Here is a 19,092-nt window from a genome sequence, read left to right as displayed (position 1 = left end):
TTTGTCTGAATTCTAGGGGGCAAATGCTTAAAATGAAAATTTTCTCATGTGCCCTTTTATTAGCAAAAACAACTTTAAATGATTAACTTTGTTAGAAATTTTCACAGACTTTGGAATAATTCTTACTGACAGGTAGACCCTCAAAATTTGGGGTAGCTCTCATTTTATTTTAAGTAGTGTTACTATGAATGTCAAGCTCTGGCTTTCTGACCTTATTTGAAGAATAGCAAATCGTTAAATTAAGTTTGACCTGGGTGCAGTGGCTCATGCCTGTAATACCACACTTCAGGAAGCCAAGGCAGGAGGATCGCTTGAGCCCAGAAGTTAAGACCAGCCTGGGCAACACAGCATGACCCTGTCTCTATAAAGAAAAAAAAAAAGAAAATAAATGATTATTCCACTACATGTAGCAGTAACTGAAGAAGTGAATAAATGATGATTCCACTGTATATAACAATAACTGTGTTCAAAACAGAGTCCTTGAACACACAGGTGCTCTCTGTCCCAGTGCCTTGGCACCTGCTATTGCCTCTGCCTATCCGTGCTTTTCCACAAGCTTTCGTAGAACCTGCTCCAGTTTTCTCCAGGACCCCCACGCTGTTACATTTTTGTGTCACTGATTACCTCCTGGCGCCATATGTGTTTATTGTTTGCTTGCATATTGCTTCTCTCCCTTCACCCCACTGGGAGCTTCATAAGGGACATGAATAATATAAGCGTTACTACAGATAATGCAAGGAAGAGGATACTCATGAGCTCCACGAGTCTTTGCATGTTTATTCACTGCTATAATTCTAGAGCTTAGCACACAATAGGTACTCAATAAATATTTGTGAATGGATAAGTGAATTAATGAATTAGATGACTACTACTAGGCCTGGTTTGTAGGTCATGCTCAATAAATACTGACTGCAAATTTTTTCAGTGCAGAAACCAGAAGTTCTTGAAAGCGGCACAGAATGAGGTTGAAAACCAAAGGTTCTTGGTGGGAGGATTTTTTTTTTTCTTAATATTTAGGATGATGCATGTCACTGAAATTCACCATGGATCAAGCTTGGGCACAGTGCCTGGGATATAAGGAGAGCAGTAAAGATAAAAAAAAAAAAAAAAAGGAAAGGAAAATAGCCTCTATTGGCTGTTTAAAGTAAGGAGAGTTGACTTAGGTCAAAAGAAAAGGAAAATGTCCTGGGAATAAAAGTTAAGTATTGTAAGATGCCATTAAAGGGAGTTTGTGGAATCTCCTTTTCTGGAAATGTTTAAAAACAAGATAGATCTTCATCTCTTAGAAGTGTTGGAGTTCAGTCCTGCCCAGAGGCAGGAAGATTAACTGGATTACGCTTGTGTGGTCGGTCTCTAGAGTCATTGGAAGAGCCCTTGAATGCGGTAAATATTCCACATTCTCTTGGCTGAAACTATTGTTTCATAACTGTTCATTTGAAACTTGGCTGTTATAAAACCAGAGTGAATGTTTAACAAAATTGAATTTGGATCTGGGGTTGATGATGTAAGTTGAGTACATCATATATACCTAAATCAGTTTTAAAAGCATTAAAATAAAGTATATATAGTGCCGAAACTATTCAGAACATAACTTAGTCTTTTTTTTTTTTTTTTTGGCAAGAGAGAGCATTGCGTACAATTTATTAGTCTTTTATAATATACAAAAGTGCCTGCTTCCCTGCAAGATCTTAATGCCATTAATCATTCAATAAGTAATTATAAAGTGACTACTATAAACATTGCGGGCTTCAAAGATGAATTCGATATGGATCCTGCTTTCAGGGAACTTAGTCTACAAGTGGACATAAAATATATATATAGGCCGGGTACAGTGGCTTATGCCTGTAATCCTAGCACTTTGGGAAGCCAAGGTGGGAGGATTGCTTGAACCCAAGAGTTTGATACCAGCCAGGGCAACATGGCGAAGCCCCATCTCTACAAAAAACACAAAAATTAGTTGGGCGTGGTGGCATGTGCCTGTGTTCCCAGCTACTCAGGAGGCTGAGGTGGTAGGATCAATTGAGCTGATTGAGGCTACAGTGAGCCATGATAGTGCCAGTGCACTCCAGTCTGGGCAACAGAGGGAGACCCTGTCTCTGAATGAGTGAATGAGTGAATGAATGAATGAATGAATGAATGAATGCTATCTCTCACACACACGCAGATCATATACATGATAGTGAAAAATAAAATGATTGAGATAGGAGCCATAAAAAAGAACTCAACAGTGTTGTAAGGTTTCAGAGAAAAAAAGATAATTCCTTTGGATTTAAACAAGAATGCTTCTGGGAGGAAAAAATATATCGAACTGGGCCTTAAGGGGTATGATGTATTTTGAAGGGTGGAAAAGAAGGAGAGAACAAGGACAGAGATGAAATTATAGTTAGTAATTCTGAGGTAAGGATAAGTTCCACTGGAGCAAGAGGAAGCTGGGGTTAATAGGCTGGGAGGGCCTTTTGTGGCTAGTCTCAAATGCCAGGCCAGAGAGCATGGGTTCTGTATGCTCAGTGCTTAAGATCTCTTGAAAGTGATTAAGCATTAAAGGATCCGGCCCATGGGAGGTTTGTAATTTACTATTTGGACTGCAAGAGACAAAAGGCAATAGCAGTGAGCCCAGGAAGACAGCTACTGAGTCACCTGGGCTGCATTTCCTAAGGGATGTGCTGAGAAGTAGTAATTCCAAGGCATGTTAATAGATGTTACTCCAAAAAGGGTCTCCTCACCAGAATGAATTGGGGAAATAAAACGTTAAACAATCAAATAGACTTCTTTATGGACTTCTTTTCTGAAAAGTCTCTGGAAGACTTTTCAGAGCCTTTAATATTGAGAATTAGCATTGAGAATCTCAAATAGGATAAAACGTGTACCACTTCCAACATGATTTGATCTTTTTTTATGGATTAGCTCATGAAACTCCGGTTCCTTAGAACACACTTTGGGAAACATTGCTCTACACATTTGATAATAACAGCTGGAACACAAGTGATGGTAATGGGCATGAAAAACAGCAGTTAGGGCCGGGTACGGTGGCTCGCGCCTGTAATCTCAGCACTTTGGGAGGCTGAGGCAGGCAGATCATTTGAGGTCAGGAGTTTGAGACCACCCTGGCCAACATGGAAGACGCTGTCTCTACTAAAAATACAAAAATTAGCTGGGCATGGTGGTGCACGCCTGTAGTCCCAGCTACTTGGGAGGCTGAGGCAGGAGAATCACTTGAACCCAGGAGGCGGAGGCTGCAGTGAGCTGAGACTGTGCCACTGCACTGCAGCCTGGATGATAGAGTGAGACTCTGTCTCAAAAAAAAAAAAAAAAAAAAAAAAAGGAAAAGAACAGCAGTTCAATGGGAGTCCTTACAGAGGAAGCACCAAGAAGCACCAGCCATTCCTGGTATATAGGAGACATTCAGTAGCTATACAGAAAGTTAATTCATGTAAGAGTGAATTAATGATTTAATACCAGTAGATGTTGGTGTGGATGCGGTGAACAGGGAACACTTTTACATTGCCGGTGGAAATGTAAACTAGTACAACCACTATGGAAAACAGTGTGGAGATTCCTTAAAGAACTAAGAGGAGAACCACCATTTGATCCAACAATCCCACTCCTGGGTATCTACCCAGAGGAAAATAAGTCATTATACGAAAAAGATACTTGCACATGCGTGTTTATAGTGGCACAACTCACAATTGCAAAATCGTGGAACCAACCCAAATGCCGATCAGTCAACAAGTCTATAAAAGAACTGTGGTGTGTATGGGGGTGTGTATGTGTGTATATGTGTGTGTGTATGTGTGTGTGTGTGTGTGTGTGTGTGTATGATGGAATACTACTTAGCCATAAAAAGGAATGAATTAACGGCATTTGCAGCGACCTGGATGAGACTGGAGACTATTGTTGTAAGTGAAGTAACTCAGGAATGGAAAAATCAAACATCATATGTTCTCACTGATAAGTGGGAGCTAAGCTATGAGGTTGGAAAGGCATAAGAATGATACAGTGGACTTTGGGGATTTGAGGGGAAGAGTGGGAGAGGGGCGAGGGATAAAAGACTACAAATATGGTGCAGTGTATACTGCTCGGGTGATGGGTGCACCAAAGTCTCACAAATCACCACTAAAGAACTAATTCATGTAACCAAATACCACCTGTACCCCAATAACTTGTGGAAAAAGAAAAAAAGAAAAAACATGAAATTAGCCAGGCATGGTGGCGAGCACCTGTAGTCCCAGCTACCCAGGAGGCTGAGGCAGGAGAATTACTTGAGCCCGGGAGACGGAGGTTGCAGTGATCCGAGATTGCACCACTGCACTCCAGCCTGGGCGACAAAGCAAGACTCCAACTCAAAAAAAATTAAAAATTAGAAAAATATGAAGAGATACTTTTACATATAAAAGACATGCCAAATACTAAACATGTAAAATTGCTTCACATCTTTACTTTTCAAGGAAATGCATATTAAAAATACAGTAAGAACCCCCCCCATACACACACCCCCCCCAAAAAAAAAAAACATGCTTTGCTGGAGATTGCATGCTGAGACAAAAGGGGAAAGGCGTGCAGGATAGGAATATGGAGAGTTTTGAGCTCCAGTATGCTAGAGATGGTATCATGGAAAGCTAGGAGAAGGAACTGCTTTATATGAAAGTTGAGTATTACTTGAGAAGCTGAGGGAGATGGACCTGGAAGGGTCAGTGGATGCTGAAACCATGGACTTGCGAGAGAAGACGTTGTTTTTGCTTTTTGTTTTTTCTCATCAGATGTATTGTGGAAAAAAATATCTGGTTAAAGTGTCTGGTTATTTGAATTCTAGATAAATAGCAATTTTCATGGACAACTTATTCTAATACAGAAAGCTAACCATATATTTAGTCTAAAAGAAGTATCATAGGGCCAGGCGCGATGGCTCACACCTGTAATCCCAGTACATTTTGGGAGGCAGAAGAGAGAGGATCACTTGAGGCCAGGAGTTTGAGACCAGCCTGAGCAATAGGGCAAGACCTCCTGTCTGCAACAATTTTTTTTTTAATTGCTCGGTATGGTGGCGTGCACCAGTGGTCCTAGCTACTCAGGAGGCTGAGGCAGGAGGATCCCTTGAGCCCAGGAGTTTGAGGCTGCAGTGAGCTGTGATAGTTGCAGCTGCACTCCAGCCTGGGTGACCCTGTCCCCCAAAAAGGAGGAAAATAAGAAATTTTATGGTTAACAAAAGCACCAAACCTGTAGTGATTTTTTTCAATCAGGCAGTAGTGGCCATCCTTCTCATCTTCACCAGTGATTTTTTTTTTTCCAGTCTGATTTACTCATAAGAAGTTAATTAATCTTTAAGCTTAATATTTTGTTCTTTCATTCAGGTATTTGCCTTTGATTATTGCTTTTGGTCCATGGATGAATCTAACACTACAAAATATGCTGGTAAGTTTTCTCCCTCCGCACCTGACAGTTGGGCTTCTGGCCTCTTCTTCCATTGAGTTTATTGTCTTTAATTCCTCTGAAGTTTTACTTTTGGTATGTAATTCACACCTATGCTTTCCAATTATACCACATGGGTTTTGAAGTCAATAAGATTTGGTTTCAGAATCTGTGTCTGCCACTTACTTGCAAAATCCTTGAACAGATTTTTATTAAGCTTCAAATTGTTCACCTGTAATGGGGGGTATTGGTGTCTTCAAAGATTTTCTAAAGATTTGAGATAATGGGGGAACCACCTCAAGCCATAAATGGTAGCTTTTGTGAGAGTCATGTGAAAAAAGGTTTCATTTGCCATGCCTTTCCTTATCACTAACTTTCAGGGCATCACCTGCTCTGTTTTGTGTGTGTGTGTGTGTGTGTGTTTGTTTGTTTTTGTTTTTTGTTTTTTTTTTTTTGAGACGGAATTTCACTCTTGTTGCCCAGGCTGGAGTGCAATGGCACAATCTCGGTGCACTGAAACCTCCGCCTCCTGGGTTCAAGCAGTTCTTCTGCCTCAGATTCCCGAGTAGCTGAGTTTACAGGCATGTGCCACCATGTCCGTCTAATTTTTTGTATACTTATTAGAGACATGGTTTCACCATATTACCCAGGATGGTCTCGATCTCCCGACCTCAGGTGATCCGCCCGCCTGGGCCTCCCACAGTGCTAGGATTACAGGCGTGAGTCACTGCGCCTCACCCCCTGCTCTGTTTATATAAGGAGAGCACAGGTGATGTGGTTTCCAAAACTCACTCAGGTCCTGAGCGTCCTCAGCTGTCAGTGGTCCTGTGAATGAGTACTACATGCTCCTCAGGGAAGTGCTGCCTCTCAGCCCCACATTTTGCTAGGGTTCTCTCCTTGTGGGTTTGTTTGTTTGTTTGTTTTCAAAAAAGATGGAGTCTTGCTCTTGTTACCCGGGCTAGAGTCAGTGGCACAATCTTGGCTCCCTGCAACCTCTGCCTCCTGGGTTCAAGCAATTCTCCTGCCTCAGCCTCCCGAATACAGGCACTGGGATTACAGGCACCTGCCACCACACCCAGCTAATTTTTGTATTTTTAGTAGAAACGGGGTTTCACCATGTTGGCCAGGCTGGTCTCGAACTCCTGACCTCAAGTGATCCACCCGCCTCGGCCTCCCAAAGTGCTGGGATTACAGGCATGAGCCACCACACCCGGCCTCCTTGTGGTATTTTATCCTCATTCCATCCAACACAAATGACTGCTGTTTTATTATTTATGACCATAGGCTTTCCTAGGAGTCAGTCACAATTGCTTTAGTTCCAGAGGGAAGCATTTGGTTTGGTGGAGGAAGTTGTTCGTTCTTTTGCTTCTGATTATGCCCCCTTTTTCTTAGATGTTTCATCTTTTTAAAAATTTATTTTTCGGCCAGGCATGGTGGCTCACATCTGTAATCCCAGCACTTTGGGAGGCCAAGGTGGGCAGATCACTTGAGGTCAGGAGTTCAAGACCAGCTTGAATAACAGCAAAAGCCCATCTCTACTAAACATACAAAACTTATACAGGTGTGGTGGTAGGCGCCTGTAATCCCAGCCACTTGGGAGGCTGAGGCAGGAGAATGGCTTGAGCCCGGGAGGCAGAGGTTGCAGTGAGCTGAGGTCTCACCATAGCCTAGGTGACAGAGTAAGACTCTGTCTCAAAAAAAAAAAATTATTTTTGTAACTGGCAAATAAAAGTTGCATATATTTATCATATACAGCGTGATGTTTTGAAATATGTATATATTGTGGAATGGCTAAATTGAGCTAATTAACATGTGCTTTACGTCATGAACTTATCCTTTTTTGTGGTGAGAACACTTAAAGTCTACTCTGTTAGCAATTTTCAGGAATACAATACGTTGTTATTAACTATAGTCACCATGTTGTACAATAGATCTCATGAACTAAATATTTCATCCTAATGAGGGTTTTCTCCTTATTTCTACTTATAAGAGCATCAGCTGAATGATGTTCTCATTTAGTTAAAAACAAGAAAAAATGAAGGGAGGGTATTGGCCTTAACAGATTTGGAGGTAAAAGCACGTGACTGACTTAAAGAGAATTAATGTTTTGTTTATTGATAGGTTTTTCCTTGCCATAAAAAGCAAACTTGAGAAATTATTTGATAACATAATTTTTTCAAGAGTTAACAATTTTGAACTAGGAAAATTCCTTCAGTTGCTCACACTGGGTAAATTAGCCTTTCCAAATACCATTCCTTCAACTTGAGCAATATATTTTATTAAAGTGAATAAGTAGTTCATAATGTTGGTTGTAATTAATTTGTCTTTTTATTAGTCCTTTGGTACTTTATGTGATAAGTTTTCCAGAGTCTGGAACAGTCTTGACTTGTTAGCACTCTGTGTATTTTTGTGCCGGGTGTGTACTTTTAGATTTAAATCAACAACAAAAGTAAAACATTTCCTACAGATGCGGAGACAAATGGGGATAAAAGCTATGGTTTTACAAACCCGTCATTAACCGTGTTCAATTTATGTTATTCAAGATGCAGCCATATATATCTTCCTGAACTGGAGGTCTTCTCATGTACTTCTCAGATACTTTCCAGGACTCCTCATCACAGGCTAGAAAAAAATCTGTACTCCTTCGACTACATTTGAGGTTCTTTATTATATAGCCCCATTCTACCTTCTCCATCGTCTCTTCTGGGACTCCTCTCACCGCTCATTCAGTACCTCAGCCCAGTGTCTATTGTTGGTTCCTCTTATATAACTCAGGAATCCAGAAAGTCTCACAATAATTTTTTAAATATTCATGACCCCCCCACTACTGTGTGTGTGCAGCCTAGGAAGCCCTTGAGAAATCCAAAAATGAGTTAGAAAGCAAAAGAAGTGCATACCAAATAATATTTTGAGATAATATTTAAACTCTAAATTTTATAGATTTTAAGTGTTACATAAAATCCAAGGAGAGAGAAAATCTGGAGAGGCACCAGTTGTCTGGGAAGGCACTGTAGAGGAGATGGAACATAGAGGAGATAAGTATTTGAGAAAACACACATATTAAATAGCCTGATTCAGCCGTTCCACAAGGGATACATATATCAGAACATCATGTTGTATACCATAAATACATATGATTATTACTTGTCAACATATGAGTTGTTTAGAGTTTAGTCAAAGGAAAGCCTAGAAGACATCCAGACAAGAGGAAGCGACATGTATCAAAGAGAACACATGGACTTTGATGTGAGACCTGGGTTTGAATCTCAGGACCTCTGTCTTGGTTCTGTTGGACAATTTATTTAATTTCTCTGAGATACAATTTGTTTTCTATAGAAGAAAGTAAAACTGGCAATACCTATGCTATGTGGTTGCTGTAAGGGTTAAATAGATCACTTTATGTGGTGATTAATGGAAGGTTCCCGTAAATGATATTTTCATTTAACTTTTCCATAAAGGAAGATGCAGAGCCATGGTGGTAATGGGGGGGGGGGGAGGGGGGTATGGGGGGGGGGGGGGGGGGGGGGGGGGGAAGCTGCAAAGTTAAGATTAAAAGAGAAAGAAAGAAAGAAAAATAAGAAGGTGCATCATGTGGGGGATGCTATGGGAGACTGTTTGTACATGTTGAGTGAGGCCAGATGATAGGAAATTCTAAGAACTTTAGACTAATATGGTAAAAAATAGGGGCTATTGGAGTGATGTGGTTAAAATAATGCTTAAGGAAGATTGTCTTTCTCTTTTCCGTATCTTCTGGAATCACATCCTCTATTACTGCCCACAGAGAACACTCTAGCCTTCTGCAATATACCACTCATGTGCCTGGATATACAACAAACTTTTTTTTTTTTTTTCAAACCAGAAATGACTTTATTACATACAAATGATAAAATTTAGTTGTGAAACTCAAGATTTCTGTAGCGCTTCATTACAAATAGTTCAGATATATTTTAAAAGATCAGTATGATTTTTAAACATATTGATAGCCTAAAATTTAGTAAAATTTAGTAAATTTTAGGCTGCATGATCACATTGAGTACCATGTTCCAGTTAGCCCTGAAATTGGGTTCTGCCAGCTCATAGAGCACTGTCTACTTACAAAATTTGGGAGGATATTTTCTTATTCTTCAGATATTCCCATTATCATACAAATACTATGACGTTCCTCCTCCTTAGCAAAAGGTAAAATTCATGCTTACTATTCTCTCAAGTTTATATCCATTGTAAATAATCTACCTAGTAAATAAGTTACATGTAGATTAGTTGATGGTTTCCATACTAATTTATTTTCTCTTTATTAAAAAATAACAATTCCTTCTTAATTGTGAATAAAAAGATTAAGATAGAAGCATTCATTGTCTGGTGGAAAACAGGGGAAGTGGAGAAGGGGAAGCACATATTTCCTGAAACCGACCTATTTGTCAGGCTTGATGAATAATGGCATCATTGATACTGAATCAGGACTCTCAAAGCTGCTCTCAAAACTGGGGAGTAGCAGGGAGAGAGAGAAAAAGATAAGTACATGGATTGAGAAGGCAAAGAGAAGCAAGGGCTCTAAGTTTTGTGTGGTATGTCAAAATGGTAAATTCTCCATCATGTCTTGCTATTTATAAAGCTATAGGAAGAGCCTCCATGCTCCCACTTTCTGATTTAGAAACACGTAATTCTCTAGTAGGTATAGTGGCATTGCAGTGGGTTGATTGGAGCAGTTGAAGAATATGAGCTCTTAAGTCAGACTTGGTTCAAATCCTGGCTGTAACACCTTCTATTTGTGTAAGGCCGGGTGAGTTACTGAATCTCACCATCCTTCTGTTTCCTCATATGGTAAATAAGGATACTAATAGTTCTGATCCCATAGGGTTGATTTGAGAACTAAATGATGTATTCATTTAAAGTGCTTAATCTAGTAAGTACCTGGCTACTTAGGAAGTAGGAAGCACTCCCTTAATATTTATCGTCGTCTTTATTATTGTCTCATTGTGACAGGAGTCAGTACTTTGGAAAGAAAATGCAATGTACTGAGATTTATGACAACTGGTTTTGCCACAAACTGCTAGACCTTGGGCAGGATAATTTCTGTGGGTCTCTGTTCTTCATCTGTGAAAGGAGGAGATACAGCCTGGAATGATCTCAGATCCCCTCCAGCTCTCTGATAAAACATGAATCAGCCATTTTATGTTGGCCACACAGCTGTTCCAGTGGACTTTTCAGAGGCAAATTAAAGGCTTATTTGTTAAGCCATTCACATTGCATTGAATCATGCTTTGAGGTATTTTACATTTTATTTATTTATTTATTTATTTATTGAGAGGGAGTCTCGCTGTGTCGCCCAGGCTGGAGTGCAGTGGCACAATCTTGGCTCATTGCAACGTCCCGCCTCCTGGGTTCAAGTGATTCTCCTGCGTCAGCCTCCTGAGTAGCTGGGATTACAGGCATGTGCCACCACATCTGGCTAATTTTTGTATTTTTTAGTAGAGACAGGGTTTCTCCATGTTGACCAGGCTGGCCTTGAACTCCTGACCTCAAGTGATCTAGCCGCCAAGTGATCAGCCTCCGAAAGTGCTGGGATTACAGGCATGAGCCACGGCGCCCAGCCAGGAATTATTTTACATTTGAAATATATTATCTCTTCCTCCTGTTACCTTTTGGCTAGGTAGTTGTAATAATGTTTGTCTGGCAGGTAACTCTGAGTTTGAAGCAAAAACCCTGTGTAAGGGCTAATGAAGAAAACAGAAATAACCTGCAGAATTAGATACCTGGAGCTTGGCATTTCGACATAAACTCGTATGTTCTCCCGAACTTCATATATACATGCAGATATACGCAGATCCACATTTAAGATTATAAAGTTAGTATACTATAGTCAACACTGATAAACTTGAAAGCAGTCTTTGTAAATGTTTGAGTCACTGCTGATTGCAATTAAAGCATTCTTGACAATGAATCAATACATATTTTAACATTTCTAAAATGTGCCATGTTACTAGATAACAGTACTTCCAGTAACTTTGGTTTTTATTTTCTTCCCAGATCTATAGAAATCTTCATACCCCCAAAAAAAAAACCAAAAAAAAACCACCGTCTGGTAGTGACATATCTGGGGTCAGTGTGGACGTGAACATTCCCTGGCCTGAGAGATTCTAAACTGTTGACTCAGAAATTATATAACAGTTCTTGCCATATGGCATGTTGCTCAAATGTGCTGAAGCCATGTGTTTTCGAGCCTTGTTGATGCCCTGCAACTCAGGAGAAAGGTCGTACATCTGCCTCTTATTCTGCTAGCATTGCTTTATACTGTGAGGGGACAGAAGAGCACCTCCGATCTGTGGACTGATGCTGTGGGAACAGCACCCATGTTGGATTCTGTTCCCATGATGGGGGATTTTCTGTGCTCAGAGCTAGAAATGATTTCTGCTTCATATTGCTTAACCAAAGCAGAATCGTAATGAGTCACAACATTTGTGCAGCAAAATTTACATTCTAAAAGCCAACAGTAGCCAAAATAGAACCAATTTCTTAGCAGAGTTCTACAATATTAATTTGTTCTAGCATATTGTATTGGTTCGTTATTTTACTATTCAGTTGGTCTGTTTGAATGAAGGCTTTTTTCTAGTAGTGAAAAGCACAAGCTCTGGAGTCACACTTCTTGGGCTCAAATTCTGCCTCTGCCACTTCCCAGCTGTGTGGCTGTAGGCAATAATAACAGCACCTCCTTATTATAAATCTTGTGGGTTGAAATGAGATTATGTATATGAAGCACTCAGCAAGTGCTTTGGAGGAAACACTCAATAATTGTTAGCTATTGGGTTTAAACCATAAAAGTTTTCTGTATAGTTGGCCAGGGGCGGTGGCTCACACCTGTAATCCCAGCACTTTGGGAGGCCGAGGTGGGCGGATCACGAGGTCAGGAGATCAAGACCATCCTGGCTAACGCGGTGAAACCCCATCTCTACTAAAAAGACAAAAAATTAGCCGGGCATGGTAGCGGGCGCCTGTGGTCCCAGCTACCTGGGAGACTGAGGCAGGAGAATGGCGTGAACCTGGGAAGTGGAGTTTGCAGTGAGCCAAGATCGCGCCACTGCACTCCAGCCTGGGCGACAGAGCGAAACTCCGTCTCAGGAAAAAAAAAAAAAAGTTTTCCCTATAGTTATGAGCAGCACTAGTAGTTGCTACTTGAACAGTTTGTTAAGGTAGGGATTCATTATAAATGATGCATGCCATTTTAAAAGACATTTATGAAAAAATCTAAATACCAAATCCTCCTAGATTTTTGTTTTTCTTTTATGGTCTTTTATAAATTATCTCACCTCATACTTGATTTGTTATTTCTTTTGGTGACTCACCTTTATCAAGTTGTTCCTAAGCATTGTATTTAGAGTTTTCTTAGAATCAGCAACCCTCTTTTTTGCATTTGTTAATGAAATTATGTAATTACAGAGAAGTACAACTGACATAGAACAGTTTAGGAGCAAATACAACTGACCCTTTGTACAAACATAACTCAGCTGGTGAGAGTCCAGAGAGTCGCCTCCCAGCTGGGGTGATTTAGCATGCAGGGGGCATTTCATAGATGGAAGAGAGAATGTTGCTTAATCCAGAGAACTGGACAAGAAGATCAGTTAAGAAAAATTTTTCTTGTAAAGGATGTTAAAAAATAAATGAGCTTTGCTAATCTTGTTAATTTTTTTTAAAGTGTATATATATATGTAAATATTTTATATATATATATGCTGCTTTTTTGTTCTCCCCTTTACTCACCTATTTTTTATCCTATCAAATCCTCCTTTCTTCAATACCTGCCTTTCTTTGTCCACATTTATTCCTTAGGGTACTTGTTGGCACCCAGAAAGATCCTTTAACTTAATTGTGTTTAGAGGGGTGAATAACAATAGCAATAGACAGTACAACCCTGAGCATTGAATCCCAAGCACTGTGCCGATCCCTCTACATGCACTAGGTGATAAAATTGTCAAAGCACCCAATCAGATAGAAACTATTACTGCCCCCATTTTACAGATAACAAAACTGAGGTTTAGCAAGACGCTGCTCCTTGTGAGAGCACTGAAAGCATTGGTAAATGTGGACGTTAGTTAATGACATGTATGCTGGTGAAAATTTTATGGATTCTACTCCAGCCTGTGGTGCTCCTCTCCTCTCTCATCCTGAAGAGTCACTCAGTGACTCCTAAGGAAGTCATATTGAAGTGCTCTGGCTTAGAACCTAGCCAGGAATACTACTAAGGGTACCTTCAGTCCTGTCAGAAGTTCTCTAGGATCCTTATATTTGGTTTGGGCTTTGTTTCAGCCTCCCCTCAAATACTATAAATATTGTGCAGCCCACAATCCAGAAGAGATGTTGAGTTGGGTCTGCTTCTTTATCAGAGAGAGCGGGTGTAAAACACCATCAAATCAGATAGAAATGAAGGTTTACTTTGTCAGCAGTTGTTTTGTGGGAACCACCCTCCTGTATGACTCCAACACACATTCTCTGTAAGACATTCTTCACAGGTGAGTGGCTTTATATTCTTTCTTCATTCTCGGGACCAGTGCCGAGGGCAGTGGTTGCATGACCTCCTCCTTGGTGAATCACCCACTTTGTCCAGCAACAAAAAAAGACCATGCTCGTGGCCAGCCCCAGTGCTGTTGCTGTGGTGGAAACATCCATCTGGGTGAGTCACCCATGCCATGCTGCAAGCCAGACTTCAAGGACTGTAACACTGATAGCTCTTGGATGCTACCATGGAAAATATGTCCGTGGTCTACCTTTACCCTCATGGCCTGGTTTCTTGGGATCCTCTTACCAGGCACCTCAATGGCAAACATTTCTGTAGTTGATTAAAACTTAAATCTAGCAATACTAAGTCAAGCCTTACAGCTTCGGTTTCTTTATCTGAACTCTGTAGTTTTTGGTCATTTAACTTAAACCAGGTTTGAAGTCACTACATATGAGAATTTTTGAAAGCTGCACTTCCATACACTAAAGATTTTTGAGAAGGGGATTTATTTAAACCTCATCCAGGCTGGGCATTCTTCACCCCTTCAGGTATGTGAGAAGAACCTGTCTGGTCTTGTGCTGTCCAGGTGCTCTGATTTGGAGCTGGGCCACCTGCCAAGTCCAGACTCATCAGAATCGCTGTGCCTGTCAGCCCTGTTTAGAAGTGGAAAAACACCCTCACAAATGAGTAGGCCCAGGAATTCCAAGTCATAAATCGTGAGCCCAGCCTTTATTTTTATTTTTTCTCTCCCTACTTTGATTCCAAAGAGAAGAGATAGGGAAAAGAAGGAAAACTGGGGATTCAGTTTAAACTGGTGAAATTATCGATCGTGTTCAAATCTTGGATGCTTTTCTATTTAGTTACTTTAGAAAAACAAGAAATACTCTGTGCATATGCCAGGTCTGATCTGTGCATCACCATGCTTAGTGTTTTATTCAGCCATGGGCCATAGGTGTCTGCCTTGTTTAATGCAGATTTTAAACAAGACAGGGCTTATATCCTCCCATTTCATTCTCTCACTTTCTAGAACACAGCCCACTGTGACTCTTTTATCCTGTGCCTCTTCAGTCATCAGATGTTGGGCATAGGAATGATAGCTGCATTTTTCCTTCCATCCCTGGTTTCTTTCGTGCTTTGCTATCAGGATATTACCATAAAAAGAGATTTCCTTGGTTACCCATCTCCCAGTACACACACATGGTAGCTTTGAGCCTATTGTTGCTGTTCTAAGTAGGGACAGATTATGCACAAGTGTGGACACCCAAGGGGGTTAGCTTTTCAAAGATCTGTATCAGGCTGGGTACAAATGACTATAATTCCAGCACTTTGTGAGGCCAAGGGTGGGAGGCTCACTTGAAGCTAGGAGCTCAAGATGAGCTCAGACAACATAGCAAGATCTTATCTCTACTAAAAAAATAAAAGTAAAAAATTACCCATGTATGGTGGGACACGTCTATAGTCCTAGCTGCTCAGGAGGCTGAAACAGGAGGATTCCTTGGATCTTGAGGAGTTAGAGGCTGTAGTAAGCTATGATCATACCACTGCACTCTAGCCTGGTGGAAGAGCAAGACCCTGTCTCTTTCAAAAAAGAAAAAGATTTCATATTGTATGTGACTCAGGTTTGGGTGACTCAGGTCTGTGACTTTGCTTGCAGAAATTCCATACAGCAGCTCTCTTTGCTGTTCTGACATTGTGTTATGGGTTACTTTGGGCATGCCTGTATTTTAAGACTTGTTCACATGATTATAGAAGGTCTAATCATAAACCCCAGAGGAAATTGGCATTGCGGTCATGGTTATTAACAAGTGAGGTCAGGCTTGCCCTGTGAATTTGCCGCACCAGGCATGTGGAGCTAACATCTGCAGAGTGGCCACCGCCTTTTTGGCATCGGTTCCGCTGAAAAGTCACAGGCCTCTTGGATTTGACAATGTTATGGCTTTGCTCGGATTGTCTGGGCTAGAAACAAATACTCATAGATCCTCCTGCTTCCCACGGGACTTACGAACCTTCCCTTATGGGCTGGTGTGCTTTCCCCTAGACAAATAGCACTTCATTCTATTTGAGTGTAAACTGTAGTTGGAAAACGTTTAGGGTGGAGATATTGCGTCTTTTATGGGATCCACCCATGCACTGTTTGAATTCCCTGATTCCCACCACTCAGCATAAACGGTTCCTTTTTTCATGAACTGAGGTTCAAAAAGCAGTTGGCAAGTCATTTTTTCCTATGCTGAGAAAAGGGACTGTTGTGTTTAAAAAATAGAAGTGAACAAAGCAGAAACAATCCAAAATAAACAAACAGAAAAAACCCTTCAGTCTTTTGGACAAATTAGGGTCTCTTTAAGAGACCATTTGAGGGTTCTTGATATTTCATATTTTGTATTGCAGAGTGAAGTGTAGCCATCATCTGTGTTTCACCAAGAGCTGATTGCTAGAGAGGACAGAGACTGTATCAAGAGTCATAGTGCCTTTTAGGCTTTGGTTGACAGTTTGGCCTTTTTTGTAGTTGTTTTTACTATACCCAGTGGTGCCCTGAAGGTCACAGAACCAAAGAATTGGTTAAATATAACTCCAGCCAGGGTTCACACGGCTGAAAAGGCACCAGAAGGGCAGAATAAGGAGAGCTCTAGAACCTGTCCCATTTACAGTTTTGCTGATACAGTTTATTATGTTGTTTTTTTCCCCGTACCCTTCTATCTCAATGTTAAAAAAAAAGAAAGAATTTTTCTTATAGTAGACAATATGGGTTAGCATACCCTGGCCCAAATAATGATACTGTTCCTTCTTCTCATCATGTCTATGCACACATGAACACACACTCCACCCTTTCTGTCCCCCCAACCCTTGCAGGTGAGAGTCACCACCATTACATCTGGTCAGTAATATGTTTTAAATGGGACCCCTGTGGGAGCTAGAAAAATAGCAATGATTGGTTCCTTTCAGAAATCTTTCTAACAAGTATCTCTTCTTTTTTTTATGTCTTAAGAGATAGGGTCTTACTCTGTCGTTCAGGCTGGAGTGCAGTGGCACGATCATGGCTCACTCTAGCTAGCCTCAACCTCCTAGGCTCAAACAATCCTCCACCATCATGCCTGGCTAATTTTTTATTTTATTTTATTTTATTTTTTGAGACCGGGTCTCGCTTTGTCGCCCAGGCTGGAGTGCAGTGGCTCAATCTTGGCTCACTGCAGCCTCCACCTCCTGGGTTCACGCCATTCTCCTGCCTCAGCCTCCCGAGTAGCTGGGACTACAGGCACCTGCCACCGTGCCTGGCTAATTTTTTATATTTTTAGTAGAGACAGGGTTTCACTATGTTAGCCAGGATGGTCTCGATCTCCTGACCTCGTGATCCGCCCACCTCGGCCTCCCAAAGTGCTGGGATTACAGGCGTGAGCCACCACACCCAGCCCATCCATGCCTGGCTAGTTTTTTATTTTTTGTAGAAATGGGAGTCTCACTATTTTGCTCAGGCTGGTCTTGAGTTCCTGTCCTCAAGAGATCCTCCTGCCTCAGCCTCCCAAAGAGTTGGGATTACAGGCATGAGCCACCACACCTGGCCTTTTTTCTTTTATCTTTGAAATTGGATTATGCCACAAAATTGTTGCAAAAATGAAGGAGCCATCTGAGGGAAAAATAACTAATTACTTTTTATTTGCTGTAAAATGAATTATAATTGATTAAAGACTTAAGAGATAATAATAACTAAAATATATTCTAGATTTATACTGGCCACATACTGTGGTAAGTGCTTTATCTATATTGGTTTATTAAACCATCCCAGTAGCCACTTAGGTAGCAACTATTAGTCTTATTTTACTAATAAACTGGGCACCTTCTCAGTGTCACATAGCTGGTAAAGAGTAAAACTCAGGTTTGAAAGTCAAATTGTAAAAAACTGGTGGTGCGCATCTATGATCCCAGTTGCTTGGGAGGCTGATGCAGGAGGATTACCTGAGCCCAGTCATTTGAGGCTGCCATGAGTTATGATCCTGCACCACACCGCAGCCTGGACACAAAGCGAGATCCTGTCTCCAAAATAAATCAAATAAATAATAACAAAAACAAAACTAGAAGAAAATATGGGTGAGTTCTATATAATTTGGGGGTGGAAAAAGATTTGTGAGGCATAACACATATCATAGGCAAAAATCATGAAGGAAAAGAGAAAAGATTTGAATATGAAAGACCAGAAGATTTTGTATGACCAAGAATAACGTAAGACCGATAGACAAATGACAGACTGGGAAAAAATACTTATAACCTGTAAGATAGACCAATGGTTAATATCCTCAATATATAATGAGGATTTTCAAATTAGTGAGAAGAAAAGCAATGGCTAGCCCAAGGACTTAAATAGTCAACTTACTAAAGTGTTAGTACAAATGAACAATAAATAGAAGAAAAATTATCCAAACAAGAGGCTTTTTTTCCTACTGACTCCGTCAGAACTAAGAATAATAATCATAGGGATTGTTGTTGAGGGTGTTGAAAGTAGAGACTCATGCATTTTTAGAGAACTTGGACATTTGATTTTTTGAAGTTTTGCCTAGTAAAGTCAATAGGAAACTGCACAGAGGCAGATATATGAGAATAAATATTGCAGAAAAATAAAAGGAAAAAAATCCAAATATCCATAGTAGGGAGCTGATTGCATCCGTTATTCATACAATGGAAAGCTGAGCTCCTATTTGAAATGCTAATATTGATGTATATTTGTAGAGATGGGAAAATGTTCATTATTTCTTGTCTTAAAAGAGAATGCATTGTCTTTGAGACACAAAGCCATAGTAATAAAATGTATTCCAGTGTCTCTAGACTCCAATCTTGCGTAAATTTGTAAAAATACATGGAGAATGAAAAATTTTTTCAGAAACGTAGCGTAATTGTTTTCAATTTTTTATGTTGTTTTTCTCAGATTTTTTTCTTTTCCAATTATGAATAAAGCTTTACTAAATATGATAAATTTGAATTATATTCTATCTGCCAAACATAACTGTAACTAAAAGAAGCTGACTATATTTGAAATCACATGTATATATTTAGTAGAAATCAGAGAGACTAGTTTTTATTTTTTGTCATATATTTTGTTGTCATGTCCAGGAGGTACTGTGTGTATTAGTAAAAATGTGATCTGTAATTTTATCAAAATTACCTCATTAGTACCTACATAGTGTGTTGACACATCTATTCATACCCCA

General features: G+C 40.2%; 1 protein-coding gene across 14 annotated transcripts in view; it reads left to right on the top strand.

The window, feature by feature from the left end:
* Positions 1-19,092, top strand: part of KIF13A (kinesin family member 13A) — a 230,481-nt gene that overhangs the window by 108,719 nt on the left and 102,670 nt on the right. For all 14 annotated transcript variants that reach the window (XM_031666952.1, XM_031666945.1, XM_031666939.1 and 11 more), the window contains exon 4: positions 5,349-5,409. In XM_031666952.1, coding sequence (XP_031522812.1) covers positions 5,349-5,409 — 61 coding nt within the window. The remainder of the gene's footprint in view (positions 1-5,348; positions 5,410-19,092) is intronic.

Source organism: Papio anubis, chromosome 6, assembly GCF_008728515.1.
Source record: "Papio anubis isolate 15944 chromosome 6, Panubis1.0, whole genome shotgun sequence".
NCBI classification, from domain to species: domain Eukaryota; kingdom Metazoa; phylum Chordata; class Mammalia; order Primates; family Cercopithecidae; genus Papio; species Papio anubis.
The sequence above is the reverse complement of the archived record's forward strand: the minus strand, read 5'-3'. Positions and strand labels throughout refer to the sequence as shown.